Source organism: Branchiostoma lanceolatum, chromosome 6 (assembly GCF_035083965.1).
Source record: "Branchiostoma lanceolatum isolate klBraLanc5 chromosome 6, klBraLanc5.hap2, whole genome shotgun sequence".
Classification (NCBI taxonomy): Eukaryota; Metazoa; Chordata; class Leptocardii; order Amphioxiformes; family Branchiostomatidae; genus Branchiostoma; species Branchiostoma lanceolatum.
In genome coordinates, this window is record NC_089727.1 from 9,954,588 (window position 1) to 9,969,364 (window position 14,777).

The 14,777-nt window shown below is 41.5% G+C and overlaps 2 protein-coding genes across 2 annotated transcripts; one reads left to right on the forward strand and one right to left on the reverse strand.

Annotated features, from left to right (window-relative positions):
• Positions 1 to 813: 813 nt before the first annotated feature.
• LOC136436514 (uncharacterized) lies at positions 814 to 3,189 on the forward strand. The gene is made up of 4 exons (XM_066430533.1): positions 814 to 1,656; positions 1,920 to 2,056; positions 2,455 to 2,580; positions 2,700 to 3,189. Exons 1-4 carry the CDS (start codon positions 1,022 to 1,024, stop codon positions 2,774 to 2,776), a joined length of 975 nt encoding a protein of 324 aa, XP_066286630.1. The 5' UTR covers positions 814 to 1,021; the 3' UTR covers positions 2,777 to 3,189.
• A 1,825-nt stretch (positions 3,190 to 5,014) lies between these two features.
• On the reverse strand, positions 5,015 to 14,710 carry LOC136436515 (cytoskeleton-associated protein 2-like). Its single transcript, XM_066430534.1, has 10 exons — positions 14,628 to 14,710; positions 12,796 to 12,940; positions 10,741 to 10,794; positions 10,449 to 10,514; positions 9,342 to 10,022; positions 8,753 to 8,993; positions 8,097 to 8,267; positions 7,319 to 7,467; positions 6,949 to 7,017; positions 5,015 to 6,708 (listed from the first exon to the last, which is right to left on the reverse strand). The coding sequence occupies exons 1-10, from the start codon at positions 14,668 to 14,670 to the stop codon at positions 6,468 to 6,470; spliced, it is 1,860 nt and encodes a 619-aa protein (XP_066286631.1). The 5' UTR covers positions 14,671 to 14,710; the 3' UTR covers positions 5,015 to 6,467.
• Positions 14,711 to 14,777: the final 67 nt, after the last annotated feature.

Genomic DNA, 14,777 nt, shown 5'->3' on the forward strand with positions numbered 1-14,777 from the left:
TTGATGAGGGGTCTTGGTACTTTGGTACCATATGCAGGCTCAAGATTTCATCTGATTGTATTAGTGGTTTGTGTGTTTTTAGACATAAGCGACCAAATGCTGGTTGTGTTTCTTGTTGGACTTTGAAAGCTAAAATCAATTTTGAAATAATCTTACAATTGATATGTTCTTAATGGTAAGAAAAATTAAAGCACGTGTAGTATTCTCTTCTTAAGAGTTTATTAAGTTAGAAACAATCTGAAACCAGTTTTTAAAACCAGCATATATAAAACCCAAGCGCTAAACATTATCCATACACAGATTAACAAACTCCTGTCCCTGGTGCTGAACACCATCCACACACAGGTAAACACACCTGTCCTTGGTGCTGAACATCATCCACACACAGGTTAACATCCCTGTCCTTGGTGCTGAACATACAGGTAAATACGCCTGTCCTTGGCGCTGAACACCATCCACACACAGGTTAGCATACCTGTCCTTGGTGCTGAACACCATCCACACATAGGCAAATGGAATGGTCCTCGCTCGATGACAGGCCATTTGGAATAATTCGTAAGGAAATCCAAGTGAACATATCAGTATGTGTCACTTCATTTGTTACGCGACCAAAGTAGCCTGCGAACAACAATATCCTTATATGAGATGCCACTCTGTTGTCCTTTTGGATCTGCTTGCTGTTTATTCCATACTAACGTTTCCGCAAATACGATACCCTTCCACGGTGCAGTACCAAACATCGAGACACGAGATAAGAATGCACCAGAACTCTCTAGCCGAACAACAAATAACATTATGACGTCACAAAACCAGATGGGTTTGAAGTGCAACAACAAGGGAATGTCTTCCCAACCTATCACGCCATCAGGGTCATCTAAGGTCAGTCACGTCAGAATAATGGTCACCTTGGTAAACGTTCCTTGACATTTGTTACACAGCAGAAGATAAGCTTCACATATAATCACTTCGGACTCTGAACTGTTCAAGTTAAGTAGATAACTATTCTTACACAACCAACAGGATGTTTAAGAAGTTGATCGGTGCCGATCCCGAGTTAGCCTGGAAACTTGCTGGATCTCTCCTGGTCTCCGAGCTCCTAGGCAACAACGTGGTCACGGTGTCCACTCTGGAAAACGCAGACTGCTTCGGGCTGGCCACAGTCCTGGTCAAGGATCAGCAGTCCTTCGTGGAAAAGGCTGCCCACCGTCACGCCTCCTTCCGAGCCGTTGGCAAACTGTATGATCTGTGCGTTTCCCTGCCGCAATGTATCAAGTTCGGCCTCGAACCACAAACGGACACGTTCTGGAAGAAGCCTCCGCCCGGGAAGACGCTCTCAATCGGTCACAAATCTCGCCACGAGAAGAAAAAGATACACATGGAGGTCAAAGACGTGGTGAAGCAGGCAATTTTCTTGAACCTGAGGGAGACGGTTAGGTTAAGAGACGACGACGAGGAATTCGGTACAGCGAGCTCCGTGTATGTTATTACAGAGGTGTACTACGCTACAGGCCTGGACGTGGAGGTAAACGTGGACGGGAGAAAAGGCGAGTTTTCCACCGACACTAAGATCCCCATCGCCTTCAGGTACCAGAAGTACAAGCTGGAAGATGACGGTGCAATAGGAGATCAGTTGGACACCAATATCAGGAAAAACAGGTGAGGCGGAGGGACCTTGCAATTGTTCATGTTGTTCTAGAACTTACCAGTGTTTCATCTGTTTTCATGTTCTACCTAAATGTGATCTATGATGATCGGATAGGAAATGTTTGTGTCCAGAAATGCCCAAAACATGGTTTCCGATCATGTACGAGCACACAAAATCGACAAGACATAAAACAAATCAAGAAATTACGTACAAAGGTTCTTTAATATGTTCTCCATCACCTCGACTCGATCCGTCTTGTTTTTGTTTTGTAAAGGACATCCCGTCTGCTGGTCAAAACGGCATTTGCGGAGAGACTAAACAGTAGAATGGAAGCCAAGACGCAGGACACGGTGGTTAGAATGAAGACACCGACACGTGAGAACATACCTATAGTGGGAGAGGTTCTTCCAGGTGAGTAACGTTCAAATCAACAGCATAGCGATATGTACGAAAATGTTGGTAGACAGAGGTCGGCGTTTTTGTAAGTGTCGAAACAGGCAGCGTCTTAGTTATAACTCATTCAGTGACCAGTTTGTTCGTCCATTGAATTGTAGTATAAGTAGGCTTTTACAATGTAATCAAAAGTCACTGAAGGTAACGTAAGGGTATCGATACACCATGTAGTTTGTCACTTGCCTTTGTTTGAAGCAATTGTTTCAAAAGACGTCATATAGGTTGGTACGCTTTCTCAAATGCCGCTAGCTTTGTTATAATACAGAAATAATACACAAATAGTGTTTATTCAAAAAGCCTACAGCTAATTTTTTTTCGAGGCCATTACCATGCATCTTCCCTTGTAACAACGACAGGTATGGTTGACGACAAAATGACGTCATCAAAACGCCCCAACAGTAACCGTGCCGGCCAGGCATGGGCGTGTCCCATGCAGGGTACTGCGCATGTCAGCTATGGCGTAGAGACACCAAGGCTCAGAGGTACAGTGAAATCTGTAGTTTTGCTTTCGACTCACGCACCAGTTTGATCGCCGAAAGATCACTATAACCAACAGATTAATTGAGAATGTGACCTCCTCTTGTTCCTGTTTGTATCACAGAAGAGACGGTCGACATGGCGGTGGAAGACGTCGAAGAGATCACATTGACGTCGACGTCTTCTTCTTTTTCCCTATGATGCCCACAATCATGGTAATGATTATTCTGGCATGTTGAAAGTGCGCTGCTGATGTCAACGGTCGTGCACTGAACACGTCTACACATAATAAAGAGGGAAGCCTAATAATCATCACTTTATTAAGCTAAAACAGTTATATTCAACGTACTAGTACTGCTGTAGGATTTACCCACAGCATGAGTTTTATAAACTATTGAAATGCAATACGTTTACTGAGATATGTCAAGACTTCATGATGATATTCATGACTGATCGTATTCTCTTTTCTGATGATGAAGATTTAACTTTCGTTGTTGTGCAGTCGCGATCGAATCATTTCATAACCCTACTGTTTCTCAGTAAGGGATGAATTACAACAATAGTCCTAGTTTACTTTAATCTGTGCTGTCAAATAAATCACCTCATATCGCGCACTTGGTCTTAGACGTGATCCATTTTGAATTTACCAACAAACGACAGTGTAGGCTGTTGAAACTGCAAGTTTGAAATCTAGAGTGTGTGTGTGTTGTGTGTGTTCTGTTGTGTGTGTGTGTGTGTTGTTTTGTGTGTGTTGTTTTGTGTGTGTGCGTAGAGGCAGAATCCGCAAGCGTGTCGCCATTTAAACATATTGTGCTGATTCGAAGCAGCTCTCTACACACAGCAGCTTATAGCTTGCACGCTGCTTGTAGTCTTTAGCGGTTTAGCACACAAATTGGGCTACAGAATTACAAGGTCAAGTCTTCCTCGAGCTCTGTATCCAAAGTTCGCTAAAGGACCTCCAAGAACGAATGAGCAATAACAGCCCCGAATGTCATAGTGGCGCCTCCTACCCATAAATGTGATGTTGGACGATTGTGAGCAGCCGCTGATGATGTTTGTAGTAGACCTGGAAGCAATACCGCCTAAAGTATACTATATCAGTATATGTCTTTCCCAAGCCTCTGTCTGTTGTCAGAGACAGTGTTCACCTTCAATTTGATTGCATCGGTTGTTCACGCCAAAGATACCTCCAACGCGCGATACAAGGACTTAGCGGAATGGGACAGAATTGCATTGAATTCTGCTATGGATGCTGATTGGTCCAGTAAGATAAAATGACCTACTATTGCATGTAGACTGGTGTTTAATCTGTGGGAATATAATAACCAAGTAGCCCGTATGTACCTCCAGGGCTAATATGGAATGGCTGCTGACTGGCCAATGGATCAGTCCAATTGATTTCTAATCATCGTCATCAGATCTCTAATATCTATTCTGGTTGGTTTATACCGTTCCTTTTGGCCAATCAGATTTCGATGCAAAATGTAGAAACGGATAATTTTGATGGTGTTCCCGCATAGCAAACACAACTACATGTACTGGTATATGCTGATTTGGCAGCATAGCATAATTGACCAATCGATGTATACGTACCATGGCGCTTTAGTAAATTTGCAGCATTCATTCTATCAACTGCTAGGAGTCGCTCTTAGATATCTAATGTTAAACCGTATTGAAAATATTACTATGCTGCCGTTCTTTATTCTTCCGCTTGATGACGCCCTTGTCACGCGGCGAAAAATCAGCGTTGACCTGCTTGACTACCAGGATTGCGTGCAGCCGTTGAATTGTTTCCTATCGTTGGACAGAGAGAAGTAGGGAAAATATGCAGAAGTAACTTTGATGAGGTAATGCAACTTCTTTGGCTTCAAATCCTCCTATATGCCCGGGTAATAAACGTTGCCTGACGTAATTTTATCATCAAAATCATCCCGGATTTGCTATGAGCCGGTTATGTAAATCCTAGCCGAAGCGCCTCCGTGTTGGCCATATTTAGATACTACAGAATACCAACTTGCGACTGCAACTGAATTACTAATGATCGACAAGTACATATTCTGAGCAAGTATTTGACATTCAGGGGATGCCCTTGACGAAATACAAGGACAAAATCTCACAACGTGATAAAGGAGCTGTATCTTCGGGACCAGTGGTCGCGTCACCCGCATGAAGTCCCGTTGCAAAACGTTATGTTGTAGAGACTTTAGACATTTGACTGATCCATATAGTTTTTAGGTGTGAACATTGAATGATACACACCTTGCTATAGTTCAAAGTGGAAACAAATTCCCCTTTTCTCCTCCATACCCTGCCCAGTATCACAGCTGCACTCAAAATCTTAGTGGCTACAAAACACAACAAACTTTAACAACTTTCAATGACGAAGTAAAGATGAAACAAACTTCTTGTAAAGCTGACTACAAACTCATACGACAGCGATTTGTAAGAAATTACATTTTATTCACGAATCATCTAAAAAAATCAGTATGACATGCACATTTTGACGGCTAAGCCTTAAGTTCAAAATTAAGTTTAATATAACATGTCGCTAGAGAAAGCTAAGCTGTATGTGTACTAACTTATACTAGTACCCTGCTCCAATGTTTAGCTTCATGCATTAAAAACAGTTTAAAGACAGTAACTGGATGTCCTTGAAGCATGTACTTTGCAACAGCTCAACGCAATCCCATGGATGGCTGCTGGTACCGGCGAATCCCCCATCCCTACAGCGGATCCAGACCAAGGGAAGGAGGATTCTCTGGATCTGGATCAAGCAGACACATGGGACATGTCGGCAGTACATGCCAACCTTTGACACCCAAGTTGCTGGGCTTACAGAAAACACAAACCCTTTCTTTCCCTGTCTTAAAAACATTGTGTTCTTTCGGTACAAGGCAAATTCAATCCTGCAGAAGTTCATATGGGATGTAATTGTAAGTGGGGCGAAATTCACTACTTGATAGTAGACCTGTCACTAACTTGCAAGGGCAAGATGTAATCAATCTGGCAGGGTTTTGTTTTAGGAAGGACAGCCGTAACGACGTCGGAACTATGTTCCCACTAGGGGTTAGATCCGGCGTCGCGACAGAGACGAGATATAGAAGATAAGATAACAAATAAAGTTAACAGTGGCTGGGCTCTCGGCAGTCGTATTCTGGACTCGAGAGAGGACAGAGGTTTGAGAGCTAGCCACCTGTGCCATGTACGGAATAGTCTTGTGTCCTGGTGTCATTTCCTCCCGAGTGAACTCTCTATGCGGGATTCTTAAGAACCAGGGGATTACCACCACCCTTACTTAATGATAAGGTCTTATCTATTGTGACTAGATACACAATGTATATGTAATCTTCAGCTGTGTTCTATGCTATACAATATACCGCTTCATATAATCTATTAATGTTTCTTTTTTCATATATCGTAGAAAAGGTCATATTGTAATACATACAATGTTATTGAATATTGTACAAAACAAGGAAACACTATTCTATGGTGTATATGCAGAAGTTTGTGTATTAACTATTATATAGTCTGTGATCTGCAAATTTGAGAGCTTTGATGAATTGGTGGAGAAACACATATTTCATACTAATACAAATGTATAATGAAAGCATAAAAAACATGCTGCGTGGAGTATATAAAATATCTTCTGGTACTTAAGTCAACATACCTCAAGTTTATAGTTGAACATATATCAAGCTTTCTGCAACAACCTTTGAGAGATAGATCCCTACTACATGTTTTAAAGACTAAAATCAACAATGCAAGAATCCTGTTGGACCAAACTTGCACAGTTGAAATGTAAATGTTGTATTGCCCCCTTGCATTTTCAATGACTATGCAGGCACACAATCCAAAAAACTGTTTTAAGACTACATTATGGGTATCAAATTTGTCAATCGGCATCACTGTCCGCCATGGGAGGCTCTCGAACCAGCGCTCTGTTGGCTCTAAGAACGAATTCCTCCTCGGACACGTCAGCAAGAGAAGGCACTAAGAGATCGTGCTCCTGAAGTGCTGGCGGATGGAGGGCGGACGCACGGCGGATCCGGGCTGAGCGACGGACCGGCGTTACCACGATTGGAGCCACCCATGCTATGGGAACCGGCACAGTCTTCTTGATTGCTCTGTGGGCTCTGCAATAAATTTGTAATAAACAATATCAGACACAATGTAAGTCCCAGCAATGTTAAAAACTTGGGCTATCTCATATGTTTTCTCAAATGACCAGTTGTACAGGTGCAGTCATGAAATGACATTAGTTTATAAACACATGGAATACTGGTCATCAAGACTTCCTAGGCATCATTACTGAAGACTCAACTTCAGAGGGTGAAACAACACATCTGTGGGATATATCTAGTACGTGTACTTGCCTTCTAAAGAGGTGCGGTGTGACAGAATACATCTTCATAGAGGAGTCAAATGCTGCTCCCTGGTCCAGCCTGGAGTACAGAACACGTCAATTACATTACAATGGAATCTACAAACAAAGTACAGTAATGAAGACCATCCTTCCAGGGATTCTTGAGTTATAGTGTTCACAGAAGGATACACACACGAATGCTGATGAAAACATAACCTTCTAGGCAAAGGTCATAATGCTTTGGAAGGTGTAGATAGTGTTTGACTAAAATACATGTATACTACATTACAAATTACTTATACTAGCTTAAGGATTAGTAATAGTTATAAACTCAGCTACTGTCCATTTTGTAGCAAGCCAATCCGATGTAACAAGCATACCTGGCGAATGTAGACCTCCTTTTCGGAGTCTTGAATAGCGCAGAAGGCCGCACATGATCTATCCCATCATCCTCTGGGGTCGGCTGAGGTTGCTCTGCTTCTTTCATCACCACAAAGGCTGTCAAGGCATCTTTGATATCTTCATACGGCTGTGGGATGGGATATTATTACAGATTTTCACTATTATATTCATTCCAGAGACCCAGTTATATGGCAGTAATGGAATGAAAATGACTTTTAAGGACCTGATTACAGGAAAACATCCTTTTGTAAGATTTTGTGACAAGAGCAAAACAATATTCTGAAATAGACCAAACAAAAAAAGAGCTTAATTTTGACATATAGTTAAAAGGTTGAGAAAAGTGGTTGACAAGTGTATCTGTGGTGCTCCATCAGTCAGACTATGGGGCAGATAAAGAATTGACATGTAAAAAGTACATTATGATATCACATTATTCACTCGAACAAGGGACCTGGCGCATCCTCGGCTCATATCAGCCAACGAAAGGGTATGTCACCCCATAAGGCACGGTATAACCCTGACGTCGACTGATGATGATGATGATATCACCCCAGGAATACATTCACTGGTTGACAGGTGAGACACTGAATTATTCCAAAAGGCTAAATTTAGCACAGGTGCTCATACATTGCTGACTTTTCATCACCATACATGTATGATTATACAATTTACCTTACCTGGCTGTTAAACTACAGTTTTTACCAGATTTTGGCTGATAAGAACAGGACTTTGTAGTCTTTACTGATGCTACCTCACCTCTGCGTGAGCTGCCACCGCCATCTCAAACATGGACACCACACGGTGGTCGTCTCCCTGCCCCTGTGCCAGCCGTGCACGACACAGCCAGTACTGCGCGTGCTGCACACACTGGGGGATGGACCTGAACACTGTGTCCAGGATACCGCTGATGTTGTCTGATGGATAACCCTGGAAAAAAGTAGAACAGAAACTGAGAATGTGGACACAAAAACATGATATGCCTTTGCACTTCTTATCTATCTTCGCACAATTGTCAAAGATGGTGGTTAAGTAAAGAACCAAGCAAACATTTGCATGTTAGCTGTGCAGTACAGAACATTTTCTTATGAAGACTGTACTCTCACCTCTCAAAAGAAGTACCCCCTAGAATAGCAGTACCCCCCGGACAAATCTTCAGAATCTAATATAAGTACCCCCTGAAATAAAAGTACCGCCCTGAAAATTTCAAAATTGACAGTTGAGGTAAACCGTGTCCATACAACTGTCCGAGGGAAATAAGATAATAAGCAGGTAGGTTATATCTATTCAATTATGCCTGAGTACCATACCTATACAGTTTATAGATATTGAACAGAATAACTGTACAGAGCTTGTTCAAATCCTACAGGTCATGTATTTGTTGCCTATTGAACAGTATATTAATAAAAACTCACCTCATCGATAGCAGACATACACTCCTGGAAGATGGTTTCCAACTGCAAGGTCACAGCATCTTTCCCAGCATCCTCCTCTTCCTTCCCAGCATCCTCCAGGCCTGGCCAGAAGGGTGCGGCCATCCTCGGTTTCCTCACACTCCTCCTGGCAGACCCTGGAGCCGGGGTCCTGAACGTCAGGAGACTGTTGAACCGCGACGGGGTCTTCCCCTTTGCCTTCAGCCACTGCTCTAGCTTTTGTCTGTGAAGAAACCATACAAAAAAAAATGGTCAACTTAACATATGTCTATAATATAGTATAATATGTACGTGACAAAAAGAACTCATGATCAATGTTAACCACTGATACATATCTGGAAAAGAAATTGAACTCGAGGTGCTACTGGAAATGCAGAAATGTTCGCGGTGGTTTTAACTTTTATGTTCACAGTTTTCACCTCGAAAAGCCTTCCATTGTGTGACTGTAGCGCTACTATTGTTTTAATTGTTTTACGCGAAAAAAACCACCGTGAACACTTCATGTTCTCTCTACCGCAAATTTAAATCCCCACAAACATGTCTGCATTTACAGTAATGTAGTATTTCTCACCTCATGGACATATTCTTTGGTACTGCTGCTGCTGCCCCCATGATGTCCGAGTCATCATCATCCTCTTGACTGACTTCTAGTTCAACACTGCGGTTTATTTCTGGGACGTCGAGGTTGTCTTGTATGTCTTCTATGCGTGGTAAGGGTTCTGCATTGTCCTCCGTGTTTCCGGCGCCTGGATTGCTTTGGTTGTCCTCTGCAGGTTGCAACACTTCTTGGTTACCAAGATGACGGATGACTTCTGGATCGTTTTGGTTGCCCTTGATGTTGCCAAGCTGTGTTAGCTGTTCATCGTCTGCCTCGTTGATCTCCACTTTGTTCACAGGTGGTTGAAGTTCTTCTATGTTTTCTATGTCGTTGTGTGGCATCACTTGTTGGCTGCCCTGGATGTTGGCAGTATTGTTCAGATGTGGCTGCACATCTTGGTTGTTCTCAACACGCAGTAGTTCTTGGTGGTCCTCGATGTTGTCCACATGTGGCTCTACCGCTGCATTGTTCTCAACGTGCAGTAGTTCTTGGTTACCCTGAACTTCAGCATTGTCCTGTACCTCAGCAGCACCTGCATCCATGGCGAGTTTCTTCCTGGCGCCAGTTCCATGGTCGTGGTTACAGCAGCGTGTCAGTGGCTGGGAGAACAGGTTGGTCTTACTGGCACTGAACGGACGCCACGGGGGTCTTTTGCTGAGAATACAAACAGAGGTGTCATTATGTCGGACCTATGTGTTCATTCATTTGTAGCACAGGGAATAAAGGGTATAGTTTCTTTATCATGGATGGTGAGTTTATTTTATCATACTAGTATTAGTCCTCATAAAATAGTCACCCATAAATGAATGCACTTTGTGAAGATATAACAAGTTGCTGCTAATATTTCTAATGGTCCGAAGGGTTAATATTATGGTAACAGTAAAGACTAACATAGCTTGTTTGTACTTACTTTCTATTCGACTAAAAAACTTTTTCCCCTTCTCAAAAGTACATGTACTAACGTTACATGTAATTCCAAATGCCTTGCAAACCAATTAATAGTACATGCATGTCAAGTACAGTACCAAGAACAAGTTGGAACTTGTGTCTTTTGGTAAAGATACCTGTACCCGAACATACCTTGCACTCTCTCTGTCTTGCTTCTTTTTCTTCTCACTCCGCCAATGTTCAAACTTCTCCAGATAACTGTAAACAAAAACAGAGTATGAAATCAATGTTTTGCCTGTGGATCTATTTGTCTTTCATAGAATATACACTTACATGTAACTAATAAAGTTCGATACATCAATTATTATAATGCATTCTGGTAGTTTCTACAACAGATTCTAGTCAGGAAAAAGCAAGTTGAACAACGAAGGATGAGACAATATGGAACACAACAAGATCATCAAACACACAATTATACACCTACCTGTCATCCTGACCTGCATTCTCCTTCTGTTTTCTTTTGACAGCAGATGTTTTCCTAAAACAGTAAAAGTGATTTTATTACTTTCCAATCAGTTTTCAGTCCATTGATCTTCGGTAAATACAAAACAACTACGAATACACCAAAAACTGGCATTGCAAAACTGGCACAAAAACAGTTCTAATGTTTTCATATCCATTTTCCCCTGAGATAATGCAAGTGCATGGAAAGCATGTGGGAAAATTTCTATTCGGAATCAATTTTAGCAGATCAAAACCAATATAAAAATTATTGGTACATGGTAATAATAAAGAATGGTTTTTATTGGTCAGAAATTACCCACAATGGCAGCCTTTCTAGCGCTGAATTGATGCAGGGTTTACAGGTTTCACATAATACGCAACATATACATGTAGATATCTTATCCAAACTTGAATTATGTGGAACTGTCGCAAGGGTCTGGGCGGCTGCCATTCGGCGCCACCAGGTGACCTCAATATGACCTTTCCCAACCGAAGTCAGGTACCTGGGTGGAGTGAGGAAAGTCATGTAAAGTGCCTTTCCCAAGGGCACAAGATCGGTGACATGACAGGATTCGAACTCGTTGCCCCACTGTAATGACTAGTGTAAGTCAGTGACCCTTTCCTTACAATTGTAGTAGTAGTAGTTATTGTACTGAAACTTCAATTGAATATTACCCTTACAGTGGTAGAAATACTTTTTTTCAGTGTTCTGCAATATTGCAGAATGTCAAAAATTTTTTCTGCAATTTGAAAATATTTTCTGCAAATACACAAGACACCTCCTCAACTTGAAAATGCCTATATATACTTATATTTACATCATATCTAGCTTTGCAACATTGCTGTTATTCTTTATTCTCACTCTATCTTTAAATTTTACTAGCAAAATTTGAAACAGGAATAACATACATGTGCGTGAAAAATATTCAAATGAATAGCGAAAATTGCAACAGCAAAAGCGTATCTATTCAATATTAATCAAATCAAATATTTGTTTATAATTTAAGTATGTGTATTAAAATTTTGAAAAATTCAACAACCTGCCTGAAAAGGGGGAAAAGAACATTATATCCCTGCAAGGAATACGTGCTCTGATGCGTAATGTTAGATCGCACGACCCGTGGTAACAAAAATCACAGCCACGGCCCACGGAAAAAATTACAAGATTTGAAAAAAATCGAGAAAATAATGAAAAATTCAAAATAAAGAAACCTCACGCAAACCTTGCCCTCTGCCTAATTTTATTTTTTATATATTTGAAAAATTGCTATCGGTTTTAAACATCGGACTCCGAGTTCGAACAATCGGCCCTCAAGACGGCCCGGGGATGTTATTGTTTTTCACGTGGGCGCCCCCCTCCCCACTGTCTCGGCACAGGAGGAAATGTCAAGCCTTCTCCACGTAAGGCGGTGCTCTAGATCTATCTGAGTAGTTCTCAACTTCATCGCTGCCATCTGGGCTTGAAGGACCACGGACTAATGTAGCAGCCACCGTTTCGTTCCTTCTGTCATCGCGCCCATGCCCCGAGTTCATGATCAGGCCCCGAAGAAATCGCATGCTTGCGACATACTAGAAACATCCGGGAATTGTTTTCCCGACTTTTGCCGACCTCGAGATCGTGACCGCGGAGATTAGCGAGGGTTGACGGAAATGCACGAAATTGACATTTTCTCACATGATTCGTCTCCGAAGTTACCACGGAAAGGGTCGAAACCCCCCGAAAAAACTGACCTCAAGTAGCACCAGGCAGTCGGAACGCACCGAAACGCCGCCATCTTGCGCGGCGGTGTGGGTTTCAGTTTATATCTGCAGCGCCGCTAGTTTGCTTACTAGTAAGTCTATATAAATTATAATCTCCTGAATTGAGAGACATTGAATCCCGAGTCTGATTTTTTTCTTCTGCAAAATTGCAGATTGTTTAATTTTTCTTCTGCAATCTTGAAAATCTTTATGCATTTTGCAGATTGCAGACGGGTATTTCGAACGCTGCCTTATGAAATGTGGGGAATTATTAATTTTCTGAAAAAAGTCGTACTTCACAGAGCTTTCCCTAGAGTGTGGAAGGTTGGCCTTCGTGGTACTGCTGGGCTTCACAATACCAGAGGTCAGGGGTTCCCTTCCAGGCCTGTGTTGCCGTCCCTTGGCCTCACGCCACTTCTGTAGCTGCTCCAAACGCAACTCTGCAAGGAAAAAATACATCATGATCAGGTAATGTTACTTCCATCTCCTGAATAAACGTACCTGTTCATTAATTTTTTTCAGCCTCAAAATCCACCCGGTATGACAATGTTCTTATTTTGGACGGTACGTTTACTTATTATCTTTTGGAAAATGGGGGCTTTGCCAACCAGAGATCCCCCTAAAATTGAAAGTTAAGGTTTTTCTGCCCATACTAGTATTTCCTGGGTATTTTTGCCCGTAATTCACAATTTTACATTATCGAGAGGTGCCATTGTGGAGATTTGGATGCAGCATCTACGTACCTATACAAATGCTTTTTTATTCTTCCATTCATATCCCAAAATCTTGAAAACTGCCCCAAACATTAGAAATGAAATTTGTACACCCTGACCAATAAGTATAGTGATTATAAAGCCATATGGTGTATTCCTTAGGTAATTAACTAACAAAGAAAGTACTAGCTGTGCAAGTGGCGACTGGATATTGCACAATATGCTTCAGAGACAACATATTGCGGTCGAAAGTCCCTCCAATCCCACACCACATGGTGCCATATCCGTTTCTTGGGCCCAAGGGCCATCTTTGCGATTTTAGTCAATAATCAAAAGTCCATACCGGGAGTGGCATGCCATATGACTAAGTCATATTCAGGTAGTACATAAGCATCTAAGATCTAACTACACCCTTGACTGGTACCCTTGACTATGAGTATACTATTAATGATGATGCAACAGTGTTGATTATAAGTTCTGTAATAATAAATGGGCTAACATTTGCAACTTCTCAAATGGACAAAAATTTGCATATCAATCAGTCAAGCATGAAATCACCATGCTGAAAGTCACACAAGTCTCAAAGCCAAAGGGAAGCTCTAACTCCAGTCACATGGAACTGCTAAAATTTCTGTGACGTTCTGAAGCAAATCATGCAGAAAAACTATCATGGTATTCTCTGTCATTCTCAAATCATACGGTGGTGGGGTGGAGAGAAGAGCAATTATTTACAGCGAAAACGGTTAAGTAACTTAACTGTTTCAACTTGATAATCGTGCTGGAAATTCGGGTTATTTTTGCTGTATGAGTGCCGTAGACGAGTTGTTTTCACCAAGCGGCGTTGTAGTCGCCATGTTGAAAATTTTCCGTTTTAGCCTGAAAGTGATGAGTTCTGGGAGACGAGGAAGCACCAAAAGTCAGATAAGGGTGACAATAATAATATATATATAGGCGGGAGCATTGTCTTCACCCGGATGCATCTTCAAAATAAATTTTCCTTCCGATCGACCAAGGACATTAAATAGACTTGTTCCGACGAACATATTTCGAAATTGCCAAGTGTTTTTTTTTTTTTCTACAAATACAGCAAATATCAGTAGTAGGCTTTACTGAGATTACTGGAGGCATAATTTTATGGGTTTTTTTTACCGCATTGTGAATAAGCATTGAATTACATGTATTGTTGTCTGCAAAATTCAATACTAGTACTTGGCTGGCGTTTCACTTTCAGTTTAAACGGAAAATTTTCAACATGGCGACTACAACGCCGCTTGGTGAAAACAACTCGTCTACGGCACTCATACAGCAAAAATAACCCGAATTTCCAGCAGGATTATCAAGTAGCTGCTGAGTGTAACATTGCGATGAGTTAAACCCTTTCTTTCGCCTAGTTTGAGTAGCTAAAAAACATTACCTGCAGCAGACTTTCTGTTTTCGTGGCCTCCTTTTTCCGCCATCTTTTCAAACTAAAAATGTGCTCGACCCTGATTGGTCAATCATATACATCTGGACAGCTACATTTTACACAACGGGGGGAGAATAAAAATTATCATTTTAATAAAAA

Excerpts from the sequence above, each read along its gene's own strand:
- LOC136436514 (XM_066430533.1), top strand. The coding sequence starts at position 1,022 with ATGTTTAAGAAGTTGATCGGTGCCGATCCCGAGTTAGCCTGGAAACTT. Across the intron at positions 1,657-1,919 it reads ACCAATATCAGGAAAAACAG|GACATCCCGTCTGCTGGTCA; the intron begins GTGAGGCGGAGG and ends TGTTTTGTAAAG. Across the intron at positions 2,057-2,454 it reads AGTGGGAGAGGTTCTTCCAG|GTATGGTTGACGACAAAATG; the intron begins GTGAGTAACGTT and ends TAACAACGACAG.
- LOC136436515 (XM_066430534.1), bottom strand. The coding sequence starts at position 14,670 with ATGGCGGAAAAAGGAGGCCACGAAAACAGAAAGTCTGCTGCAG. Across the intron at positions 12,941-14,627 it reads AAACAGAAAGTCTGCTGCAG|AGTTGCGTTTGGAGCAGCTA; the intron begins GTAATGTTTTTT and ends TTTTCCTTGCAG. Across the intron at positions 10,795-12,795 it reads TCTAGGGAAAGCTCTGTGAA|GAAAACATCTGCTGTCAAAA; the intron begins GTACGACTTTTT and ends TTACTGTTTTAG.